The following is a 24,743-nucleotide window of genomic DNA, read 5'->3' as shown; positions in this document are numbered from 1 at the left end:
ACCCATATATAAATTCAAGTCCTTGACAAAGGTTTTCCATTCATCAGTCTCTAATAAGCTCTCTTCTATCTCTTGCTTCTTCACTGCAGCAAGAAAGGGGGTTAGAAAATGGCTATTGAGATTGAGAAACCCAGTGTTGGACTATCCAAGGTTGCAGTTTCTGATACTCATGGAGAAGACTCTCCATATTTTTCCGGCTGGAAAGCTTATGATGAAAACCCTTACAATGAATCAAGCAACCCATCGGGAGTTATACAGATGGGACTGGCTGAAAATCAAGTAAGTGTAATATCTGAGACAAGTTGAAGCAATATGTACAATTTGCATGAAACAATGTTCTTATTATTACTTGTTCCTCGTGCAGGTTTCATTTGATTTATTGGAGAAATACTTGGAAGAGCATTCCGAAGCATCAAGCTGGGGCAAAGGAGCCCCTGGTTTCAGAGAAAATGCTTTGTTCCAGGACTACCATGGATTGAAATCTTTCCGGCAGGCTATGGCGAATTTCATGGAGCAAATTAGAGGAGGAAGAGCCAAATTCGACCCTGATAAAATCGTTCTAGCTGCTGGTGCAACCGCAGCTAATGAGCTTTTAACATTCATTTTAGCAGATCCTGGCGATGCTTTGCTGGTTCCAACTCCATACTATCCGGGGTAAGAGCAAGTTCAGATTATAAATTCCAAGTTTCGAGCTTCGTTAATTTGTAAAGTAACGGTGCTGATTTGGAACCCTTTTTGTTTTTCGTTCAGATTCGACAGAGATCTGAGGTGGAGAACCGGTGTGAAAATAGTTCCAATCCATTGCGATAGCTCAAACAATTTCCAAGTTACACCAGAAGCCATGGAAGCTGCATATCGAAGTGCAGAATCCATGAACTTGAAAGTTCGAGGGATACTGATAACAAACCCTTCGAACCCATTAGGTGCAACAATCCAAAGGTCGGTCCTGGAGCAGATTCTCGATTTCGCCGTGAACAAAAACATACACCTTGTCTCGGACGAAATCTACTCTGGGTCGACATTCTCATCATCCGAGTTCATCAGCATTGCTGAAATCCTCGAAACTCGTTCCCATAGAGATTCCGAGAGAGTCCACATCGTTTACAGTCTTTCAAAAGATCTCGGCCTTCCCGGTTTTCGAGTTGGAACAATATATTCCTACAACGACAAGGTTGTCTGCACCGCCAGGAGGATGTCGAGCTTCACTTTGATTTCGTCTCAAACACAGCATCTCTTGGCTTGCATGTTGTCCGACAAGGAGTTCAGCCAGAACTACATAAAGACGAACCGAGAGAGGCTAATTAAGAGATACGAAATGATCATCAAAGGGTTGGAAAATGCAGGGATCGAGTACTTAAAAGGCAATGCCGGGTTGTTTTGCTGGGTGAATCTAAGTCCATTGTTGGAAGAACCAACCAGAGAAAGCGAGTTGGAGCTTTGGAAGATCATCTTGAATGAAGTGAGACTAAACATATCGCCTGGATCTTCATGCCATTGCTCTGAACCCGGGTGGTTCAGGGTCTGTTTTGCAAACATGAGCGAGCAGACACTTGAAATTGCACTCGACAGAATACATAAATTCATGGAACAAAGAAGAAGAAACTAAACTCGGTGAATATATATGTTCATAGTATCCGTATTAATCAACCAGTTTTGGTGGGGGTTTTCAAACTTTTAATACCCATTAAGATTCTTTGGACGACATAATTTCCCTTGGCTTTGTGCCATTAAAATGTAAAGCATATTAAGATCGATTTTGATACATATTCTAGTTTAGGTGGAATTGATTTTATATCATACTTGTTTTCTTGCTTATGGTGAAGCAAGTTCCCTTGAAATGCTTCCATTTTCTTCAATGTGGAAGTACTTTGTGATATTTGTATTATCTTTTTTACCTAAACTTTGTTATGAACTAGTTAAATATGCAATCAATAAGAAAGTTATTTAAATTAATTACAATTATAAATATTAAGAAACAAATTATGAATATTAAAATCAGATCCAATCCACCAACTGGGTTAATTCAAGTAGTAAGCAGCTTGATATCACTTAAGCAATGTCTCAGGTTCGAGTCATTGTGTATACAGAAAATCTCCGCTGCGAGACTCGCCCACCGAAATTAGGTGTGCGACTCGGGTCAATCTAAATTAGTCAGGACGAAACCTTGAAATCGAAAGAAAATAAAATCAGATCCAATCCAGAAGAAATGAAATAAAGAGATGGAAAGGTCAAATACTTTCCTTATAGTTTTTTTTTATACAATGTTTTCAAACCCGATTAATGTATAATACTCGATTGATTAATTTAGTTAATAATTAATCCATCAAATTAATTAAAGTGTTAGTATATACTTCACCTCATTACTTGATTTGTTTTCGTACACATGTTTGATTTAAAATTTTAATTTACGAGATGATATTTTATATATTAATGTGTCATCGGTGTTAATAATCATACCGTTAATTAGTATGTTGATTAGAAATTTAGAATAAACGACCGTGATTTTTGGGAGTGCTATATCTGATTATTATAGTGATTAGACGCTAATTAATTTGTTTGTTATCTTTATGTGTTGATCAAAACATCTAATCCCACAAATAACGTTTTGTGTGCCATATGAAATTATTCTTGTCCGTTTTGCATAAGGATCGATTTAGTGAGTTTTCAACAATAGTCGTGGCCATTAATTTTATCAATCTTAATCTTGAATTTTAAAATAAATATTAAATTGAAGAGTAATTAAATTATTTTAATTTGGGATTTTTATATGTTATTCTAAAAATAAAATCAAATTGAGTAGTGGCGGTAGATTCGTAATAATTTTTAGAGCGGAAACATGTATATATTAACAACATAATTTTTTTATTCAGGTGGAAACAAATAAAACTTTAAAATAAACAACACTAACAAATAGATAACTAAAAAAATTAAATTTCAAAATTGATACGTATTAACCTAATATATTAATGTTGATGTGATACTTAATTATATTAATGTGATAGTCTATTATATTAATCTAACATATTATGGTAGTGACATGATAATACTGATAATGTGATGGAAAAATTTAATTACTTTGTAGTAAATATAAGGATATAATTAACTTTTTATAGAAAATTTGACAGTTCATTTAATTTTAAATAAAAACTATTAAATTAATAAGTTATTAAAAATATTAAAAAATATTTAAGTTTTTAATATATACAAAAATAAAATCTTACCAAAATTAAAAATAATCAAAAGTAAAATATAAAATTATTATAAATTATAATATAACATATTATTTAATGCATATACACTTGTAATTTTAGCGCCCAATTAATTTGGTAAAATTAAAGCTATGATGGGTTTTGTAATAATAGAAATAAAGATGTAGATGCAGCTTCATTGGTTAAATAGTTCATGTAGAAAAAGATGAAAAATAAGGATGTTTGAGAATTACTTTAAGATTTAGATCATTTGTTGCCGTGTACGTAAAATTTGTTATGAAGATTGAAGGATTGACGAATTTTATAAAATATATTATAAAATTTGTCACGATAAGATGACGAGTTTCATATAATTTAATTTAATTTCATATAATAAGTCTAATTTTTAATGCATTTTATAAAATTCATCACTCTTATATCTAGTTTCACGTATATTATAACAAATGATCTCCTATTTTTCAATTCCACCCCCCAATTTTTTTGTTTTAGATTTAGACCATGTAGATGCATAGGATAAAAGAAATAATTTCATAGGGTAACTTCTTTGAAATTATAAAACGACCCTTTTAATTTACATAAATTAAAATCTAACCCGTATGAACCCCGAAAGGGTAATACTCTGACCCGCAAAACGCTTTATCAGTCTCTCGAGATAAGCGGCGGGAGAAGCCTAATCTGTCTCCTCACGTCTTTGCCGTCAACCAATATCTTTTAGTTTGCTTTAATCGAAGGTGAAATTCCCTTCTTTTGAGTAGATCTACAGTGGACTTGATTTCTAAATCTTTCGCAATTTTCTTTATGTACTCAGATCTATTGATTTTAGAGTTCGATCACTATACATCGTTATTTTGTTGATTGGATTTATGTTAATTTCTAGGGTTTTGAATGATTTTATGTTCTTTCTGCTTTCGAATTTTATACATGGCATTTTCGGGGAAAACAATTTTTTTTCTAAGGACTTATTTTATGTTTTATATACGGTGCAGATTCTGATGGCATCAAAACTGCTGCAGTTGCAATCTAAGGCCTCTGAAGCGTCCAAGCTTGTAGCCAAGCACGGAACTTCTTACTACAAGCAGTTGTTGGAGCAGAACAAACAATACATTCAGGAGCCACCAACAGTTGAGAAGTGCTACGAGTTGTCTAAGCAGCTCTTTTACACTCGCCTTACTAGGTATTTTTACTTGCCTTTGAGTTTCTATAATGATTACAATGTTTCATTTAGTACATGAATTTTCTTTTTCCTTCGTTGCCACAATGTATCATTGTGTTTTGCTTACCTTCCGAGTCAGTCAATTTGCCTGCACAAAATTTGGTTTTGAAATGTATGGTATCGCACCTACTTTTAATCATATAAAAGCAAGACATTGACTGTTGTCTATTGTGTGTTCAGATGTTATATTGTCTGCACAAAATTTCTTAGGCGCGAACCAAGTGAATTTTTGTTTCTGATAGAAGTGGTAACATATGAAATTGGGAATTTCAGTTTTGAAAGCGAGACCATGCAGAGGCAACATCTTTGGTCATGTAATTTTAAGTTGTCCGCATGAAATGAAACTATTGATGTTATTATTAGAGAATTGGATTTACTAGTAGTGGTAAAAATCATTTTTACTTCATGAACGGGGAAACCGTTTTCTAGAGAATTCCTTGGGGAAAAAATTTTAATTTTGTCACCTTCCATATCAATACGTGGCTCATGTTTGGGAGTTCCCTAGTTTCATCTGCTGGACAGAGACCAAATGGAAGCTGTCACACAACTTATTAGGAAACTATTGAGTTCGTGAGAACAAAATAACAAGACTGCATTTTCTTTGACACTCTTGTGATTTCTGTGACCGCATATGGCGTGCTGTGAGCTTCAGAACAGAAAAATAAAAGATCAAAACAATGAGGTTGGGTTGTTTATGATTTCGCGTGTTACGAAGAATCAATGATTATACTCCTTATATTGCAATTTACTTGTTTCGTGTTGTACCAGTAGAAACAAATAATAGTTTACTCAGTGGAGGCAGTAATACTTGTTAAAATCAAAATCACAAGGACATATCAAAATAACTCTTTTTTATGCAATTTGTGCAGTATCCCTGGTCGTACTGAGTCATTCTGGAAGGAGCTTGATTATGTGAAGAATCTATGGAAGAACAGGAAAGAACTGAAGATTGAAGATGCTGGTATTGCAGCTTTGTTTGGACTGGAGTGCTTCGGATGGTTCTGTGCAGGTGAGATTGTGGGAAGGGGTTTTACCTTCACCGGCTACTATGTCTAAGTGAATGGATGGTATTTCAGGGACTTTGACGTGAATGGCTTTATCACTGTTCACATAGTTGGATTGTGGCCAACCCCTTGATGAGTATTCTTTTGTTGTTTTCATGAAATTTTTGAGCTGAGAAATCAGTGGTTAAAGAGATAGCCTAATAATTTTTATAGTTGAAATGGCTTTGGTGGATAAGCCTTGCTGTTCTCTTGTATCTCATCAGAATTAACTGTATCCAAGATTGATGGTAATTGTGCAAATTATTCAAACTTTTCTCTCGCTCATCTTCCTTTCTGTTTCTGCCCCGATTATTAATAATCCATAATTTGATTATAAACGTATCTAAAAATTTAGAGTTAAATGATAAAACAATTAGTAAATTTAAAGTTTATTCGTATTTGGGAGGTTATATACGAGGTATGATCCAATTACATTGTATAAAAATCTTTTAATTTTATATCATTTTAAAATCATTAGATGAAATAAATAAAAGATTAAAATTAACAGTAAAATATAAAAATATTCACCGAAAAAATGTCTTTTAACAGTCATTAGTTCAGTGTCCCCTCCTCTTAATCAATTGTCTCGAATTTGGCTCCACACGTTTTCTTGCCCTATTCCCGGAAATTGAATGCTGTGACTTCTAGTTTGATTACTGATCTGACCATCACAAGAAATTAAGGTTAAAAAAGCGACATTTCAATTTCCGCGAAAACTCCAATCAGACTCCTTTAACCTTCTTCATCGTTAAGAATCCCAAAACCCGTTAACTACTCATCCGACCTAATCAAAATCTCATTTTTGGTAACCCCCCTTCTAATTCCTTTTAATTCCATTCTTTAACGAATTATCGGATACCCCATCGAAGAAATATGCTTCACCGGAGCTTCAAGCCGGCCAAATGGTAAGATACTTCTCTTAATTTTATTTCTATAACTGTTTATTAATCGATTTGCATTCTTTTTTGTGAATCGAAGAGGTGGTATGATCTTTTGGCCTTTTTTTATTTTTGAATTTTGATTTGATGTAGCAAGACAGCTTTAAAGCTAGCGATACCACGAATAAAGCTAATGAAGAACAAGAGAGAAGCACATGTTCAGCACTTAAAGAGGGAATTGGCTCAATTACTGGAGTCAGGACAAGATCAAACGGCCAGAATTCGGGTATTAAAGTTCCATCGAATTTTCTCAATCATGCTAATGTTTTGAGTCTGGTGATATTAATTAATTTTTTTTAATTTTTCAGGTGGAGCATGTAGTTAGGGAAGAAAATACTGTGGCAGCGTTTAATCTTCTCGAGATATACTGTGAACTTATCCTGGCTCGCATGCCCATCATCGAATCACAAAAGTTTGTAAAATTACTTTCTTTACTATTCATATATTGTTTTTAATTGCCTTTTATGGAATTAGGGCAATTTTACTGAGCTAGCGTTTGAATAAATAGAGATAAAGAGACCTTCATTGTTAAAGCAACTAGAATTGGTTAAGTTCACTTGATACCTAGGGAATTCTTGGGTGTATTTTGTTATTTCAACTTCCGTTTTTCTTGAATTATTTGTGCCCAAGACTTGTGTGCAATGCATATATGGACTTAGGTACTGAGATATGACACTGCAAAGGCCCTCCTAATATATGGAAAGAACTTGCAAAAAAAATTGAACATGCATATATCTGCCACTCACACCCATCCGAAGTAATATAGCTACGGAAAGTGATACTCAATTCACGTACCGAAAAACTACTTTGATTTGAACTTTTACTAGATTGGCAACTTCTGCTAGAAGTTGGGGTGCCTGGTTATTGCATTGGCTTTAAATGGATGGATTATGTGCCTAAATGCATAGACAGGTAAGCATGTATTGATGGATAAATAGTAAACGTATCATTGTTAGCTTATAGAGAGGAGGATTTTATAATTGCTTTTGGTCTTTCTGCAAAACTAAATTTTGTCAATTGCTGCTTCTGTTAATGACTGAGTTGTGTTTTTACTGACCTTAATTATTCAGAAACTGCCCCACTGATTTGAAGGAAGCAATATCAAGTGTCATATTTGCATCTGCAAGGTGTGAAGAAATACCAGAACTCAAGGATGTTTCCAAACATTTTACGGCAAAATATGGAAAAGAATTTACTTCTTCTGCTCTTGAACTGCGTCCTAATTGTGGTGTTGGTCGCATGGTTAGTATGGAACATCTAATATTGAATAAAATGTTGTTGAAATCTACTCAAACTTTCATAGTTTTATCTACCATAATGAAAATTATGTAGCCCTAACAAAATCTTTTTGTTTCCGTTAGTTGGTTGAAAAACTGTCTGCTAATGCACCTGATGGTCCAACTAAACTCAAAATTTTGACTGCAATTGCTGAGGAACATAAGATCAAATGGAATCCTGAATCATTTGGAGCGAAAGAATCAAAGATTTATGATGACATGCTGGTAAAACTAGTAGAACATTTGATTATGAAGTGGTTAATTGATTTTCTCGATTTCTAATTCTCTCTCCGTATGAATTTTCTCCTGCAGAATGGACCAAATACTTCTATGGAGGCCACCAAAATTTTGGCAGATCCTCCAATTATCCAAGCTTCACCCAGTCATGAGCAGAGTTCTCCCAGTGTTCAACTTCCTAATAATGATAAGGAGCAACCTCATGTTCAAGATTCAAAACACATTGGAAAAAGTGACGCACCAACAAGTTTATATGAGCACAAATCAAGATCATCTCTTCATCCTAATAATTTTGATTATTCAAATACTAGTACCAATACTTCGATGTCCTCTGGAACTTATCCACCAAATTCAAAACATGGTACGTTAATTATTAGATTTAAACTTGCTGCCGATTTTCTCAGTATTTTTTAATCATTTGTTCTATGTTAATTGTTGGTAAATATTTGGGTACTTGGTTTTTCAGGAATTGAGAATCAAGTGATGGAATTTAAGAATTCATATTCTGGTAATGAGAGACCTTCCTCATTATCAAGGCAACATTGGCAAATGGAATTTAAAGATGCTACGGCTGCTGCTCAGGCAGCTGCGGAATCTGCAGAGCGAGCAAGCATGGCTGCCCGAGCTGCTGCCGAACTTTCAAGCCGTGGAAATATCTCCCAACAGCATCCAATGGAATCACACATGTCATCTCCTCATAGTAAGAAAGATGAGGAGCAACAAAAGTATACCCACTCATCGTCTGAAAACGAGCATGGTGCCAGACATCCGGTTAATAATTCCCATCATGGAAGGAATTCAGGGGATTATAAACATAGTAACGTTGCTAGGAGCAGTGATAACTCCACTCACAGTTCCTTTAAGTCAACTGCAGCTTCCTTCAATGGAAAAGCATCAGTGAATAATGGAACTGCAGATGCTTATTCTCAAAAAAACAAGTCTGAAGGCAGGCAAATGGAGCATTTTGCTGAACCAAGTATCCATAGAAACTCGGGCAAAAATGGGATGCAATTTGTGAATGAACTCCATGATATTAAGAATCCTCTGAATCTTGATCAACATGAAGTAAGGGTCGGAGACCAATCAAGCTATTCCTCTTCTCAGTCTCAGTCAAACACTTTCACTGTTGATCATTTCCTTGTCTCTAATTTAGATTGGCAGAAGTCGGATAGTAATCAGAGAAATTTGGATGAAAGCAGGATGCAATTTGAGAATGAACTGCATGATACAAAGACCCATGATGATCATGTTGTTGTATCAAATTTAAACCGTCAGAAGCCTAGAAATGATTCTGATGAGGATTTATTTCTTCCCAATGATAAAGGAAGCCTTCCAAGAAGCACGAAAGAAACAACAGATTCTTTCAACAATGCCTCAGCAGTTTTTGATGACTACGGATCAGATGATTATGAAGATAATTTTGGTTTGGAGGAAGAGCATGAAGTACGTGAATATAATATGAACTTTTCTTCTCCAGGTCAAAGATCTCCCTCTTATCCATTTACAACTGGAAATTCTTGGAGCGTTCAGCAGAACAACAGTTCGCCTGAAAAGTCAATTTCAAAATCACATATTTTCTCAGAGGAGCGGACTACTCCTGCCCTCTTTGAAAGTACAAGCAGCTTTTCAGCTCCTTCCAATGTGGATGACTTGGCTGCAACTTTTGATGATTATGGCCTTAATTCAGAAAGTGAAGAGGAGGTAGACAAATCTAAGTTTGTCAGGAGTAGCGATTTTAGTATAGGTAGTGGTAAACAGAATACGGATTCCAACAAGCCTGAAAACAGTAGTAGTTTGACTCCACAGTTGGCTGAAGGCATTGAAGATACTGAACATTCCAATGAGTTTAGTCTGGAAGAAAGTAAGGAATTGAAATTAGGAAACTTGACAGGTGGCCTACGAAATAAGGGTTATAGGTGCCCACCATTTTCAAAAATCCCTCGAGACAATTTGTTTTCTTATGGAGAAGCAGTCAGTGATACATCAACTGGAATGAAGCAATCTTCTTCTCCCGCAGCAGTGGAAGCTTTGGTTAATTCTGGATCTTACGATCAAGAGCCATACAGTAGGAAAGGGAATGATGAAGTGAGTAGAAAGCTGGGCCCGAAAGCATTGGTTAATCAGGTTGACTCTAGTGATGATGGTTCTGGGGAACAACCAAAAGATACTTTTAGTAGCATTGAAGGCCATTACAACAGAACAACTATTTTTGAAGAAAGTGAAAAATCGATCTCAAGGAGCACTGTCCCATATTTTGATTCTGATGAAGATCTTCCTAAAGCAAGTTTGAAGGCTCACTCAAACACAAGTTTATCTCGAAGAACAAAGGCCTCTCTTCCATATTCGCAGAGAAGTTCCAATTATAGAACTACAGTTTCCTCTGAGCCAGCATTAGTGTTTGGCCATGGTGAGAAGAAGAATTTAACCTCGAGGAATACTGGTGCAGATGAAGCACTTCCGAAGAGACAACCTCACAAAAAGAACTCAGATAACCGGGAAAGTTCTCTGCATTCTTGGTTGGCATCTCAACCAACTTCAAGGCCGGTTTCAGAGAACAAAGGCTTTTCAGTTGGTGGAACTTTGAAGTCATCAGAGAAAGAACAACAGTCTGCCCTTGTCTGTAAGAGTACAACATCGGGTAGTGCCAAAAGTTTGAATGCTAAAAGTTCAATTGGGGAGGGATCATCTAAGGAGAGTGCTACTCATGTTCATCCAAAGCTTCCCGATTTCGATGCCTTGACCTCACACTTGAATTCTCTCAGACAGAACAGCTAGTGTACAGATACTTCGTGCATTCTGATATGCCGCGTTCATGTTATTGGTGACTATCTTCTATTTGCATGTTATACAGAATCTTTTTTTAAACTCTATAGGGATGTTTCACCTAGAGTTGAAAATATTATTTGATTTACCTGCGATAAAACAGTTCCTTTGGGACTAGAGAAAAGAGCGCAGTAAGTTTCTCAGGCTGAGAGTATGACAGAGTGAATCGCCTTTGTTAGCATATTACCAGAGGAGCAAACAATGTAAAATTCCAAAGCAATTAAATTTGAAGTTTGCTTTTGTAGTTCAATTTCTACGAAAATCAAAACTAATCAAGGCATGAAGCCAAAAATATTATTACTGTAATCATACGGTTTTAAATCATACCAAGTTCTGATAGATATCGATCGGAAGTTTCACACATAAAGCAGCGCTCAAAGAACCACCCTTCTCCATTTCACATCAGACAGTGATCAGAAAGATAAACGAACCTAATGAAAATAACCCAGAACCTGCCCACCAACATTCCTTCTAATGGCTTCTTCATGATCCAAAACACCATCTGGAGTTGAAATCACGACATAACCCCACTGCATGTCGTAAGAACCATAAGCAAGGTCAGTATCAAGGTCATCGTTCCATGCTTGAAGATTCTACTGACATAGCTAGAATGCTTGCATTCTACAATCCCAATCACTTTCTACATTAAAATGGCAATGAATAATCGAAACACCAAACACAAGGATTTTCAACAAACCTGGCGTGTTGGAAGTTTAACTGATTTGTATTTTTCGATGTCCTTTGTTTTGATGTCCTGCCTGTAAGTGAGTGCCCGACAATCGTTTACCCTGCTTTGCACTTCAACAGTTATTCTCCCCACTCTGTGTGGATCATGAACCTCGAAATTCTTTATGTATCCTTTCAAAATGAAAATTACAAAGAAGTCAAAGACCCAACAATAAGCAATAGATTCAAAAGTTGCGGTTGCCACAACACAAGACAACTAGATTTGTAGGCACTTAGTTAATGAGATTATGATTGCGCTAATGCATCACAAAAAGAGTATGATGCCTAATGGTTTTCAAAGCTTAAAAAACCCAAAAACTAAGATTGATAAGAAGAAAAAAGAACAATCTTTTCATAGTTCTTTCTACACCATAATGATAAAATAACCAGGCAACTGAAAATAGAAACATGGATTCTGGTAACCAATTTAAAGTCTAAACACACATGTTTCAAGTAAAAGTGAAAATAAACCATAACAGTGGAGGAGGATGCACCACTTTCGTATTACATCATCAGCTGCAGAATAAATCCCCATTGTCCTTCAAATTTGTAACAAAAAGGGATTCATATTCATATATTATGGTTACTTGCACAGTCTAAAAATGAACCAGTGGCTTCCAACATTCAAATTAGCAAAAACAGTACATCACCAAATAAGCTTATAGCTCACTGTTAGCTGGGTCACTTCAACCTAACCAATTCTTGAGATTAATAAACAAAATATAAAATAAATCACAAACCCATAATTATTACCCTAAATAATCAAAAGCCATAATAAAAAACAATATAATAGGGAGTTAAGAACAGGAAAAAGAAATCCTGAAAGCCTCACAGATTACAGGCCTATTGCATGTTGTACAGTTTTCTACAAGGTATTACCAAGATTTTAACTGCTAGATTAGGGCATCTTCTCTCCATAATTATTAACCCTACTCGATCTGCATTTGTGTCTGGTAGAAAAATTGTTGACAACATATTGCTTGCTCATGAGCTTGTAATTATGATGGAGTTGCTAGATGTGCTATGAAGATAGACCTCATGAAAGCTTATGATTCCTTGTACTGGTACGTTATAGAAGTTCTCCTTGTTTTAAACTTTCCTCACCAGCTTATTGATGGGGTTATGAATTATATGAGAGCACCTTGGTTTTTGGTTATGGTGAATGGAAGTTTAGAAGGATACTCTCTAGTAACCGTTACTGAAATCCCAGCTGAAGGATTGAAGGGTTTAGGCACCAAGGTCATCGATGATGATGATGATGATGAGTAATTTATCAAAATCTGTTGTTTTCTAAAAAAAACTTCCATTTTCCTCACCACCAAGTTTACATCAGAGTTTTGTGACATTGGATTTCGTTGAATATTTTGGCTTTTGTTATTTTTCAACTGTCATGAAGTTTAGCTAAGCTACAACTCAAATATAAATTGTTTGTTGAAGTTGATTTAGTTCAGTTGACACTGTGTTGGTATCAAGTATGTTTAAATACATCCTTTGATTTATGGGTGGGGAGAAATTTGGATGATATATATTGTACCAAATTCTTCAAAAACATCTCAATCACAGAAACTAGTACATCGAGTGCAATCAAAGATACTACTACTTTCAGGTTAAAATAACAAACTTACATATCTAGTGGGAAAAAGTTTTCAGACCGTCATAAACTTTAAACTATTAAACTCTCCAAAATTATGCAAAAACGAGAGGAAAGAAAAGAACAAGAATCCCCAACTCTGGTTTTCATTCCAGTCTGTCCCAGAGAGAATAACAGGTGAACATGCAGTTCTCTTTGTAATATAGACAGCAAATAAGTGGGGATAAGTTCTCAGCTTCCAAACTGCAGCAGCAGACGTACTTTCTTTGACCACCTTGACTCGATCCTGCTAAACAATCTAGTAGTGGGGTCTGATGCTAGCCGGCTTTGAAAGCATACATATAGCTTCTGAGTTTTCTTACTTCTTCTGATGACTCGGAGAGGACACGGTCAACATAGAGTGATAACCCAGCTCCACTGCAAGTTCATTGTACAGGTAAGAATTTGATAAGCATGATGGGGGGGAAGAAAGATTGGAAAAATAGGCATACCATAAGGGCCCAAGAGGAAGCCAGATAACATCCCAACGAAATTTTGGCATTCTAAAATGCAAATTAGCATTCCAACAGTTAGCACATGAATAAACATAAGATATTAGAACATCCACGTTGATGGATCAAAGAATAAACTTAAGCGGAACCAATAAGATCTCCAAAACAAATCCCAACTGCGAAAGAAAACAAATGGGAAAGAGAGATTCGGACCAACTTTCAAGCATAACAAATGCAACCCAGAGACTAAAATCCAAATGTTTGAATGCAACACAATTTATCTGATTAAAAACAACAGCATTCCAAACGTTTGAATGCACTGACCGCACATTACTTCATTTCAATCCTCCTTAAATCACATCAATTCCCCTCCTCATAACGTGAAACTGCTTTTGCTACATGTATTTCAATGTGTCATAGAAACCAACACAATTGTATCTGATTAAAAATGACTGGAAGTCTGGAATTCATTATTTGAATGTGCTGACCACGCATTACTTCATTTCAATGCTCCATAGATCACATCAATCCCCCACCCTCATAACCTGAAACTGCTTTGACTACATCTATTTCAATGTGTCATAGGAACCAACACAGTTGTATCTGAGTAAAACCGACTGGAATCCAACATTTGACTAGCGCTGGCCATTGTTACTTCATTTCATCTCAACCCTCATCCCCCCCCCCCACCCACAAAAGAAAAAACCCTAAATTAAGCACCATAGATTGTTCATACAAAGTTCCATGGCACAATCAACAAATCAACACAAAAAACAAGAATCAAATACGGGGATCAAAATTCTGAGACTGATGTACCTCAGCATATAATATACCCAGAAAATTGCAAGCACAGTGGCAAGAGACCATGAGTACCATATCCACTTTCTGTGATCCTTTGAATTACTGAATAGACCTATAATGGCCATTGAGCAAGCCAATACAGCTATCCATTCTGTTAAAATACAAACTTAATAAATTTACTATATATAACAGGTAGAAAACCATATCAAAATATGGGCAATGACTAGCAATTTAATAACAAAAGGAAAATATTGTCAAACAATATGGCTATATCCACCATAAGGGTAACCAAAGTCAGGGCTTTTAAATCAACTATCTGCAATTTCTGTGAAAAAATTTAACAAAATGTAACAAGCAAAGAAGAAAATAAATGAATACATATCAATGAAGACAAGCACGCAATCAAACCTGAAGTTATTATCATCCATGAATCAACATCTTCCATGAAGTAAGCATGGTACCGCTGATAATACAAGTGCAACGATTTATATTTGTTGATCGTGATAAGAAAAAAGAAAATAAATGGTATAAAATTTTAAAGCAAAGTGCATCATGGACCTCGACACGATCCAATTACATTAGCAGTTCCATAATCATACACATGAAACGTTTTATTAGAGTAACATGATCCGAAATGGAAACAAGCTTTTAGGTCATATGAAGGAATTGGGTATTGAGTAATTCATACCAGTTCCCATGGAAATAAGGTCTGATGATAGATGGAGTATAGAAGAAACGCCGAGTAACAAAAGAGAAGTGCTGCAAACACGCTCTGCAGATTTAAGAAAACCAATTATTACAGATTATATACAGAGAAATAAGGCGAAAGATACAAGGTTTTTTAAAAAAAATTATGGAACAGTAAAGAGGAAGACCCTCCATTGAAGACTTTGTTGAGCATGCATCTTTTCAAGAGAACGAACCAACTCCTCTTGTTCTGTAAATTAAAAAAAAAAAGACCCAACAAAAAAAGAAGTTTTTATTTCTTATAATCATTAATCAAATAGACAGATTTGATTTCTGGAAAAAAGGTGAAATAGAGACAAAGAGACCGTTGATATCCATGGGACGATCGTCGTCGACGGCTGGGAGAGAGAACTTCTCGTCTTCAGGACTTCGAAATTGCCTCGCCAGTTTCCTCATTTTCAAACCAAATTGGTACGCCGTCTACGGTCGTGAGGCCAAAGATGCTGAGCTGAATCTCGAAGCTCCAAATTATACGATGTCGTTTCAGTGATAAATCTTGACGAGCCCAATTATGAGAAGTAAAGTAATTTCTTCTATATTAGTTTTTTTACAGTGGTTGGATTTGACAAAAAGAGGGGACCCAACTCATCTGAGAAGTAAGGGTGCTTATGTAGGTGAAAAAGTAAAGCTTTTGATGAAATTTAAGTCTTAGTTATCTTTTGATAATGATTTTATGATAGCTGTTTTGAGTACTGGTTTCAAGGATTGGAATGAACTTTTAGTTTTAGCTACTATCAGATAATGTTAAAACTTATATGATCTCACACATCTATATGTTTCCATGATCATGGAAGGTTTAAACATTTCGTAGTTATGGTGTTGCTAGTTTTATTCCTCTGGAAGGGTTCAATTATATTTATGGGTTGTCTTTGAATTTGATTATTTTGTGGCTCTGCAATGATATCATGCTATTCAATCCTCATTTTAATCAATGATGCTAGAACAATCTTCATCTATCAAAAACTAATTGACAAACTTTAGTCTTATCATTGATTCAACAACAAATTCCTGTTGGAAATAAGGACAAATGAATTCAAAAGAGACATCAGTAGTAGCATGCTTGTAATGGAGTCAACATCAACCTGCGTGCTTATATCTGCTACCAAGAACATTCAAAATGTTCATACAATCATGCAAACTACTTTACAAAATCTACCAGAAAATTGAAAAGCAAAGAAAAACATTCCTCGTTGAGAAAGATGCCATAAAAGTTGGCATTTTTCTAGCTAAATTTATCCATAAAAAGTTCAAACAAGAGTCTGATGACAGCATTCTCAAATGATAACGCTCAATCCCATATAAACTCACAGTTCGGGCGAGACATACAACTACAAACGTACTTGACATCACAGAAGTTTATCTGCTCAGAGTTCATCATGAGAACTTCTATGCTTGGGTGTATTTTCCAAGAGGTAAGTTGTCGCTAATGATGCATGTAGAGCTGCGGCATATGAAAATACGTCTTCATTAACTCTATAGTAGGGTGAATGCCCCGAATGAAATGGTCCATGAGTTTCATTCTTCATTCCAAGAAAGAAGAGAAGTCCTGGAATTGCCTTTGAATAGAATGCAAAGTCCTCTGCTCCCATCAAAACTCTTGCTTCTGCAACATTCTGAACACCCAACATTCCCCTGCAACCTGTCTGAAATGTTCATGCAACTCTTTGTCGTTGAACACCACAGGGTAATTAGACTTCTCATCGAATGTCACTTTCGCAGTGCATCTCTGTACACTTGCAGTGCATCTCTGTACACTTGCTTTCTTCGTAATAACCTGCAACTTTGCATTGTAAGGTAATATCCAACACGGAATAAATGGAGAACGCCTCCAAACAACCAGTGCAGAAGGGGAAAGATAAATGGAAAACGAGTGGAATCATCTTAAACTTCCAACAAGCAGTTCTTGTAGTCAAGAAACAAAGTTAGGCAGATTGGATGCAGGAAACAAGAAGAGAAAGATAAATGGAAAACGAGTGGAATCATCTTAAACTTCCAACAAGCAGTTCTTGTAGTCAAGAAACAAAGTTAGGCAGATTGGATGCAGGAAACAAGAAGAGTACCTTCTCAATCCTATGTTTGAGATTATCAAAGCTTTCTTTCGAAAATGCCCTAAAAGTGCCACCTATTGTAACAGAATCTGGAATGACGTTAAATGCTCCACCGCCTTGGAATTTTGCATCACTAATCACCTGCAACAAGATCATATTTTTGTAAGCAAGTTAAATAGAAATGTATTTTCATTTCAAGAAGAAAGTATCTCGAATTTACACAAGCATCTTCAGTAGAATAAATGTAATAACGTAAGAAATAGGGGGAAAAAGGGGGAATTTAAACAATAACAGAAATGAAATTTGCAGTGATCATGAACAGAAGTGAAATCCTTTAATATCAGTCCTAGAAACTGACATAATATCTACAGCATAACATATAAGTGAATGTATTTGCTATGTGGTAGAAAAGGAAGCAAATGAAGTTCACAGTAAATTTTCGTAGAGATTATATATATTGACCATGTTCAAATAAATATGTTTGTATATAATACAAATTGTAGGTGATGTTACCTTGAGAAAAGGAGGATGGGAGAGAGAACACTTTTCAGTGGAGTTTGGTGAAAGATTCAACATAACTTTCCACGGTGATATTTTCAACACTTTTCCAATTAGCAGGGAGAAAACGGAACACATAGAAAGGGAACTAAAGCTAACGCTGATTGTTGGAACACATAACCAAAGGAACAGAGCTTACCTGAGAATCCAAGGGATCAGCTTCACGTGAAAGTAGATGTTGCAAACTAACAATCACATTGGAAGCTGCTAAAATTGGGTCTACTGTATGCTGAGGAAGAGCAGCATGTCCCTCTTTTCCATTTATTACAGCCTCGAATAAAATGGTTGCAGCTAAAAGCGGGCAGGGCCGGGACGCCACAACACCAATTGGGTATTTAGGAGATACATGGAGTGCAAATATGTCATCAACGTTATCTAAAGCTCCAGCATCCAACATTTTTCTGGCACCCCCACCCGCTTCTTCAGCCGGTTGAAAAATAAGAACCACCGTTCCCTATTAAACAACGCTTTTAAATTGAGCTCAAAGAGCAGATGTATCTAATCATATGCAGCTGGAGCTTGATTAAGAATGCATCATTTACGATACCAACCTCTATAAAACAAATAATTTTAATGCACGAATTACTCATTTTTTTTTGCAAAGAAAAGGTTTCAGATGATGCTTACACCAACATTATAGTGTAAAACAACCTAGAGAAACATAGAAGCCATGGAAACAATCTTAATTGAATCAATTTATGTTACAAGGGGGTGAAAAAGAACCCTTAATATTTATTAAAGAAGTTAATAATTTAGAGAGGCTATACCAATTAACATTGAGAAAAATAGCAAGGAACCTGCAAATCTTTTCGATGTTCTTGAAGCATCTTTGCAGCACCAAGAAGCATAGCAACATGAGAATCATGTCCACAAGAATGCATCTTTCCAGGAACCTTACGTTTATGTCCCACCCTACCAGTTCCTGTAACATCAAAACCCAACAACTCCCTTTCATATCACTCGCGCATAAAATCAGCTCTAAATAGTTAATTGCTAATCTAATTTAATATTTAATCCAATATCACAAAACTCTGATGTAAACTTGATGTTATATATATATATATATATATAAAGATGAAGAAAAAATTATTATAAGTTTAAAAATATTTTTCAATTAGACTAAAGTTCAAGTATTCTAATGCTGACAATTCATTGTTTGTGTACAATGCTCTACTAAGTACAAATGTTTTTTGGCTATTGCGGTGTGGATATTTTGGTGATATGAAATTCAAGGACTTATATCAATGAAGTGATTCATAAACATGTTTGGTTTACGAAAAAAATTATTATTAAGAGAAATAATCTTTTTCGAAATCGTACTCTCATATTTAATTCACGAAAAAAATATTATTAGGTAATACTTTATTACCAATAATAATATCTTTTGGTTAAAATGGTTAACAACCAATCATCAACTGTTGTATCTAGTTGGGTTTTGTAAGTAGGTCGTTCATTAGTTGAGGTTGTTAGGTCCGTTACAATTAAATTCAGTTACAAGTCCAATGGTCATCTAAGGTTATATAATGCACTGGGCCTGAGATTCGACACTTATTTTTTATCCATTAATGAATTACACATTATTTCTTAATCTAAACCCTAATCAGTAATCACTTTTTCACCGCTTTATTTATTTATTTATTTCTGTAGCTTGGCCATTTTGACTTACTCTATGCCTTGATCATCGTCGGTCATATTCCCGTCAGAAATTCAAACTTGGAATAAATTAACTTTCACCCGACATGTCCCATCATCCTTTGAATTTATGCTCCGCAACGCCGACAACTATGGAGAGTTGGTTTGAGAGCAATTAAACTATACCTAAACTATGATGTAATAAAAATAAAATGACTTAAAACTTATCCACAAGACAGCCGTCGGTTTGGGACTATGTCATTACATAGAAAAATCGAGAAAGCTAACCTAAGATGTCTCCGAATGAAGCTTTGGTTATATGATTTGGAGAGAGGAAAACCACATGATTATGATGATCTAACGTGTAGTTTGATGGAGGGGCTCCACCACAACAAAAACATAAGGGTACAAATCATCTTTTTGAAAGGTGTTGCATTGAATGATGTCTGCCTGCGTGTTGGAAGGGTTTAATCATTAAAACACTCTTTTCTCATACGTTCCTCTCTACACTCAAACGCCCCACCTCCGCCGTGTCCCCACCCACTTACACTTATTCCAAAACAAACTTTAAGCTCGTCTTTGAGAGAGATTTGGTCCAAGAAATCTTTTGTTTATGTAGAGGTGTTAATTTTTCATTTTTAACTAAATTAATCGATCAATTAATTTAATTAGCTACTAAATTAGTTTGATCGAGAAATGATTAATAATTTTTTAGAATTCAGTTAACGATTAATTCGATTCGAAATCGATTAATTAACTAAAATTAAATTTTAAATATTAAATATATTATATATAACATATAGACTCAACCCAAACCATTTAAAACCCAATTAATAATTTAAGATTCAATAATTTTTAAATCTAAATCAATATTAATTAATTAATTAATTAATTAAAAAATCTATATAATTTTTTTATTTTAAAATTATATATTATTTAAATTAATTGTAAAATATTTTTTAATTAAAAAATATTCAATTTTTATATAAACTATAAAATTTTTAAAAATTTCAATTAATTTAAAAATTAACCGAATTAACCAAAATTTAGTCGGTTCGGTTAATATTTTTAAAACAATTCGATTCAATTAATTGTTAAAGAAAAAAATTCGATTAATTCAATTAATAGTAATTTGATTCGATCGGACGCCCCTAGTTTCATACTTAAACCATCATCACTCTTCGGGATGAAAAGAAAAACACTTTGAACATAATCTTCAATGCAAGGAGTCTGCTTGATTGCATCATCCACAAATACAATGTACTTTGATTCTCAAAACCAAATCCTGAAAGATTTCGTTGCAATCAAATATAGTAAATCAATATAGACTTATAGTAATAGTAAATAATAAGTAATACAACAATTTCTAAAAAACCATCAAACATTGCAAATCCATCACACCACAATACAAAGCTATCCTATTCTTTACTGATGATATATATATAAATAGGCAAAACAAAGCTTACACAATACCTGGACAATCATAATTAATTACATTTTATTAAAGAACAAACTTAACCATTAAAATAGAGATAGCGATTATCAATTGTTTGCTTCCACCTTCACGAAACCCACCACCCCACTTCGCTTGTAGAAAATAGTACTTGATTTTTTGTACAAAATCTTCAACTTCGTTGCGGCAAATAGTACCGCAAAATATATCTCGGATTTTCTTTATTATCATCATCGTCTTCTTCTTCATATGCTATACACACTGAGGAGAGAACTCAAAAAAGATTCAAATAAATCACAGATAATAAAGTAAAATATAACTCAACTTCGATCGAGCTAGCTCACGCTTCCAGTTCTTTTTTTTTTTTTAATTCACCAGGTCCGAAACCCAATCCACGTTCGGACCTCCAGAAGACTGACTCGGGTTGAGGCTTTCCCGCCGGTTCTCTTTACTCAGTTTCTCAAACATATTTGCACGTAAATCCCTACCGGATTCAACTCTTTCCATATGTGGCTCTTCTTCGCACGCTTTATCCCACAAATCCAAGTACCTAACCCCATGACGGGTCAACTTTTGGGTCGGAGTACAAGGCAGGCTACAGAAACTGGGTCGGATCGCTGCTCCTCTCGGAGACCCGAACGCTGGAGAGCAACAGCCTACTTGTACGTTCGAGGAATTAGAAGGCAAGGACTTGACCTTTCCAAGATGCAAGTTCCTCATAGAAGCGACCATCTCATTAATAGAAGCTGAACCCAGAGACCGACTCAGTGACTGAGCCATAGTCGAAAAAGGGGACGAAGGCTCGGCTCGGGGACTCATCGGAGGTGAACCGGAACCAGGGGAAGACCAAAAACAAGTCGTTTTAGCACTAGAAGGTGAACCGTCATACGAATCGACGGAGTTGACGACCCGTAGCTGGTCCGGAGTATGAGCAAAGAAACAAACCCTACGCCTACAACCCGTCCCGTCTTTGCATGGCTGTGTTCGGTAACGAGCCGGGTGGAGCCAGCACTCGAAAACCCCATGAGCGAACTCGCAAGCATCTCCTTTGCGACAGCTTCCATTCCTAAACCCAGGACAAACCGTACCCGAGTAATTGTACCTCCTCGGATCCCTCCGACGAGCTTTCTCGCCCGGGTGAGCGTACGGACACTCGGTCCAGTCGTGTGCTCGGCCACGTGAACACCTTAATACTTTGAACTCAAACATCCGGAAATGATCACTAGAACAAGCGTCAACCGGAGAATCCGGGCCACTCCGCAGTCCCAAAAGCTCAGAATCCGACTCGGCATCCGGTTCGTTTGGTGGTACGTAACGTTCTAACGCTCGAAGCGCTTCTTGCGAGTAAAACGGATTACTGTGAACGTTGAAGTGGTGGCAGGACGCATTGTACTTCAGAGGAGAGTGAACATCAGCCGTTTGATAATCATCAAGGTCAGGCCAAGGTGGAAGGTGGACCGTAGGATTGTGACGACGAGTTTCTCCGAGCATGATTCTGTTTTGTTGGTGTTTAGGGTTTGAGAGATTAGTAGGCAGAAACACCAGCAAGGTTTGGTTGTTTTATAATTAGCAGAAACTGGCAGTGGGCAGTGTGAAGTATGGAAATTTTAACTGTGGTTCGGTTTGCTGTGGTCAGTTGGCTAAAAATCTATGAGCAAACTCTTTTTCCCTCTTCTATCTCTCCGCTTTCAACTGCGTAAAAAACCATTCAAGCAGAGGAGTTTTTATAAAAAAAAATCATCTAAATATTATAATATTATCTGATTAATATTATTTTTTATAAATTTTATTGATCTAACTCTCTTTATAATAAGACACGTTACGTCAAATGTGTTTTTTGAAGCACGTCTTCCATAGATAAAAAAAATTAAAGATTAAATATTTTTATTTTTATTTTACATTGTCAAATAAATATCACCTAAACACTTTAATACATCTATATAAATTAATTTTATTATGTTCTTTAACTCATAAAACTAATATATATTAAATTACAATGTTAGTATCTATAATTTTATTTTTTTAATTTTTTAAAACATAATTTTTAATATATTTTTAAAAAATTTAATATAGTAAGAAAATCTTAAAATACGTGTCCTTTCAAAAGTGTCTTCTTATTTTCCTTTTAAGTACGCATTTCAGATAATGTATTTGGTCCACTTAAATAAATATATATTTAATGTAATTCACTTTATTATAAATGATGTTAAATCGATAAAAGTTGACGAAAAAAATAGTTCTCTAACCTGTAATATTATAATATTTGAGTATTTTTAGGATAAACGCCTCAAGCAGCGGTAGTATTGGAGTCACGGGTTTGTCATTAAGCTCATTCGAAACTACTTTCGGCGTCGCCACGTTCGGCTATTTGACTGCAACGTGGCCTTAGCTTGGGAAACCTTGAAAAGTTATAAGGTGACAGACCGTGTGGTGATCTAAGCACTGGAGTTATTAATCAGGACCCCCAAAGGCGGTGGAGATTTTATTTTGTCTGCTACCATTAATGATATAAATAAGTTAATAAATGTTAGAGTCGAGAGGAAGAGAACAAAAAATATAACAAAAGGGAAAACGACTTACTCCAATTAATATTTATTTTATAGAATTTTATCTAATTTTTTTGAACATTTTAAATGAAATGAAAAATACCGTTTGACAACATATTAACCCTTGTTCTCTTTCTCCCTCCTATCCTTTTTTTTTTTTAGAGAAAATAACCTTAGTGATCAAAAATGTCTTATAATATACGATTTTAACCAATTTTTTTTAGATTTACTAAAATGACCAACTAAATCGCAATGCGATCGATAATTCGCAACACGATCTCCGGTATCGCAAATCAGTTTCCAGATTCGCAACGCGAACTTTGACTATCGCATTGCGATTTACATATTCGTATTGCGATAGTCCAAGTTCGCGTTACGATTTATTCCAAGTTCGTTGCGATAGTCGAAGTTCGCATTCCAAGTTCGCGTTGCGATAGTCGAAGTTTGCGTTGCGATTTATTCCAAATTCGTTACGATAGTCCAAAATCGCAACGACGGTATTGCATTTGTTTCTTAAGAATTTTCTCTAAAAATATAGTATTCGCGCGGACGTGTCGAAGATACGTATTACCACGATCACGACCACGACCCGACCCGAGACAGACGGCGGCAGCGGCAGCACGCGAGAGTCCCCCTTGTTCTCTATCACTCAACAAGGAAGTAGGAAAATCAAGCCTTAAATACAATTCCCAATAGTGTTTCCAATACTATGTGAGATTGAGCATTACCAACAGTTGTTCCCAATACTATGTGAGATTGAGCCTTAAATAGTGATATTATTTTTGAATGTTTTGCTTAAAATTGCAATAATCGCGATTGATTGTAGATTGACTTTTAATTATGACATATTTAATCGTATAATACTAATGCAATTGGTTACTGATTTAGTTGTTTTAAGGTGCATGATTGTTAATTGTTTCCTAAATAATCACATTGTATTGGAAACAAGTGTTGGTAATGCTCAATCCCACATAGTTTTGGAAACACTATTGGGAATGGTATTTAAGGCTTGGCTTTCTCACTTCCTTGTTGAGTGATAGAGAACAAGGGGGACTCTCGCGCGCCGCCGCCGCCGTCCGTCTCGGGTCGGGTCGTGGTCGTGGTCGTGGTCGTGGTCGTGGTAATACGTGTCTTCGACACGTCTGCGTGAATACTATCTTTTTAGAGAAAATTCTTAAGAAACAAATGCAATACCACCAGTCGTTGCGAATTTAGAATAAATCGCAACGCGAACTTCGACTATCGCATTGCGATTTACATATTCGCATTACGATAGTCCAAGTTCGCATTGCGATAGTCGAAGTTCGCGTTGCGAATCTGGAAACTGATTTACGATACCGGAGATCGCGTTACGAATTATCGATCGCATTGCGGTTTACATATTCACATTGCGATAGTCCAAGTTCGCAT

At 35.7% G+C, this 24,743-nt stretch overlaps 6 protein-coding genes and 1 pseudogene across 6 annotated transcripts; 3 read left to right on the top strand and 4 right to left on the bottom strand.

Annotated features, from left to right (window-relative positions):
• The first annotated feature begins 93 nt into the window (after positions 1 to 93).
• Positions 94 to 1,664, top strand: LOC120166440 (1-aminocyclopropane-1-carboxylate synthase 7-like). The gene is made up of 3 exons (XM_039175696.1): positions 94 to 279; positions 365 to 654; positions 751 to 1,664. Exons 1-3 carry the CDS (start codon positions 109 to 111, stop codon positions 1,604 to 1,606), a joined length of 1,317 nt encoding a protein of 438 aa, XP_039031627.1. The 5' UTR covers positions 94 to 108; the 3' UTR covers positions 1,607 to 1,664.
• A 2,164-nt stretch (positions 1,665 to 3,828) lies between these two features.
• LOC120166441 lies at positions 3,829 to 5,643 on the top strand. The gene is made up of 3 exons (XM_039175697.1): positions 3,829 to 3,940; positions 4,196 to 4,383; positions 5,292 to 5,643. The coding sequence occupies exons 2-3, from the start codon at positions 4,202 to 4,204 to the stop codon at positions 5,476 to 5,478; spliced, it is 369 nt and encodes a 122-aa protein (XP_039031628.1). The 5' UTR covers positions 3,829 to 3,940; positions 4,196 to 4,201; the 3' UTR covers positions 5,479 to 5,643.
• A 412-nt stretch (positions 5,644 to 6,055) lies between these two features.
• LOC120166439 lies at positions 6,056 to 10,988 on the top strand. The gene is made up of 7 exons (XM_039175695.1): positions 6,056 to 6,370; positions 6,497 to 6,629; positions 6,712 to 6,815; positions 7,474 to 7,645; positions 7,765 to 7,905; positions 7,993 to 8,278; positions 8,384 to 10,988. Exons 1-7 carry the CDS (start codon positions 6,339 to 6,341, stop codon positions 10,690 to 10,692), a joined length of 3,177 nt encoding a protein of 1,058 aa, XP_039031626.1. The 5' UTR covers positions 6,056 to 6,338; the 3' UTR covers positions 10,693 to 10,988.
• Positions 10,989 to 11,108: 120 nt separating this feature from the next.
• Positions 11,109 to 12,001, bottom strand: LOC120166544 (40S ribosomal protein S15a-5-like). The gene is made up of 3 exons (XM_039175793.1): positions 11,975 to 12,001; positions 11,438 to 11,683; positions 11,109 to 11,270 (listed from the first exon to the last, which is right to left on the bottom strand). The coding sequence occupies exons 1-3, from the start codon at positions 11,999 to 12,001 to the stop codon at positions 11,172 to 11,174; spliced, it is 372 nt and encodes a 123-aa protein (XP_039031724.1). The 3' UTR covers positions 11,109 to 11,171.
• Positions 12,002 to 12,997: 996 nt separating this feature from the next.
• On the bottom strand, positions 12,998 to 15,564 carry LOC120166359. The gene is made up of 7 exons (XM_039175622.1): positions 15,402 to 15,564; positions 15,225 to 15,286; positions 15,038 to 15,121; positions 14,758 to 14,812; positions 14,365 to 14,500; positions 13,549 to 13,599; positions 12,998 to 13,474 (listed from the first exon to the last, which is right to left on the bottom strand). Exons 1-7 carry the CDS (start codon positions 15,490 to 15,492, stop codon positions 13,375 to 13,377), a joined length of 579 nt encoding a protein of 192 aa, XP_039031553.1. The 5' UTR covers positions 15,493 to 15,564; the 3' UTR covers positions 12,998 to 13,374.
• An 896-nt stretch (positions 15,565 to 16,460) lies between these two features.
• Positions 16,461 to 18,657, bottom strand: LOC120166543 (annotated as a pseudogene).
• Positions 18,658 to 20,784: 2,127 nt separating this feature from the next.
• Positions 20,785 to 22,455, bottom strand: LOC120166360 (zinc finger CCCH domain-containing protein 20-like). The gene has a single exon (XM_039175623.1). The coding sequence runs from the start codon at positions 22,276 to 22,278 to the stop codon at positions 21,154 to 21,156; it is 1,125 nt and encodes a 374-aa protein (XP_039031554.1). The 5' UTR covers positions 22,279 to 22,455; the 3' UTR covers positions 20,785 to 21,153.
• Between the last annotated feature and the right edge of the window lie 2,288 nt (positions 22,456 to 24,743).

Source organism: Hibiscus syriacus, unplaced genomic scaffold (genome assembly GCF_006381635.1).
Source record: "Hibiscus syriacus cultivar Baekdansim isolate YM2019G1 unplaced genomic scaffold, ASM638163v2 tig00111640_pilon, whole genome shotgun sequence".
Classification (NCBI taxonomy): Eukaryota; Viridiplantae; Streptophyta; class Magnoliopsida; order Malvales; family Malvaceae; genus Hibiscus; species Hibiscus syriacus.
The sequence above is the reverse complement of the archived record's forward strand: the minus strand, read 5'-3'. Positions and strand labels throughout refer to the sequence as shown.

Excerpts from the sequence above, each read along its gene's own strand:
- LOC120166360 (XM_039175623.1), bottom strand. The coding sequence starts at position 22,278 with ATGCTCGGAGAAACTCGTCGTCACAATCCTACGGTCCACCTTCCACCT.
- LOC120166441 (XM_039175697.1), top strand. The coding sequence starts at position 4,202 with ATGGCATCAAAACTGCTGCAGTTGCAATCTAAGGCCTCTGAAGCGTCC. Across the intron at positions 4,384-5,291 it reads TTTTACACTCGCCTTACTAG|TATCCCTGGTCGTACTGAGT; the intron begins GTATTTTTACTT and ends CAATTTGTGCAG.
- LOC120166544 (XM_039175793.1), bottom strand. The coding sequence starts at position 12,001 with ATGGGGATTTATTCTGCAGCTGATGAT. Across the intron at positions 11,684-11,974 it reads TTTATTCTGCAGCTGATGAT|TTGTCTTGTGTTGTGGCAAC; the intron begins GTAATACGAAAG and ends CTACAAATCTAG. Across the intron at positions 11,271-11,437 it reads TTAAACTTCCAACACGCCAG|TGGGGTTATGTCGTGATTTC; the intron begins GTTTGTTGAAAA and ends TACGACATGCAG.
- LOC120166359 (XM_039175622.1), bottom strand. The coding sequence starts at position 15,492 with ATGAGGAAACTGGCGAGGCAATTTCGAAGTCCTGAAGACGAGAAGTTC. Across the intron at positions 15,122-15,224 it reads AACAAAGTCTTCAATGGAGG|AGCGTGTTTGCAGCACTTCT; the intron begins GTCTTCCTCTTT and ends TTAAATCTGCAG. Across the intron at positions 14,813-15,037 it reads CCTTATTTCCATGGGAACTG|CGGTACCATGCTTACTTCAT; the intron begins GTATGAATTACT and ends TTGTATTATCAG.
- LOC120166440 (XM_039175696.1), top strand. The coding sequence starts at position 109 with ATGGCTATTGAGATTGAGAAACCCAGTGTTGGACTATCCAAGGTTGCA. Across the intron at positions 280-364 it reads TGGGACTGGCTGAAAATCAA|GTTTCATTTGATTTATTGGA; the intron begins GTAAGTGTAATA and ends TTCCTCGTGCAG. Across the intron at positions 655-750 it reads CCAACTCCATACTATCCGGG|ATTCGACAGAGATCTGAGGT; the intron begins GTAAGAGCAAGT and ends TTTTTCGTTCAG.
- LOC120166439 (XM_039175695.1), top strand. The coding sequence starts at position 6,339 with ATGCTTCACCGGAGCTTCAAGCCGGCCAAATG. Across the intron at positions 6,630-6,711 it reads ATCAAACGGCCAGAATTCGG|GTGGAGCATGTAGTTAGGGA; the intron begins GTATTAAAGTTC and ends TTAATTTTTCAG. Across the intron at positions 6,816-7,473 it reads CCCATCATCGAATCACAAAA|AAACTGCCCCACTGATTTGA; the intron begins GTTTGTAAAATT and ends TTAATTATTCAG.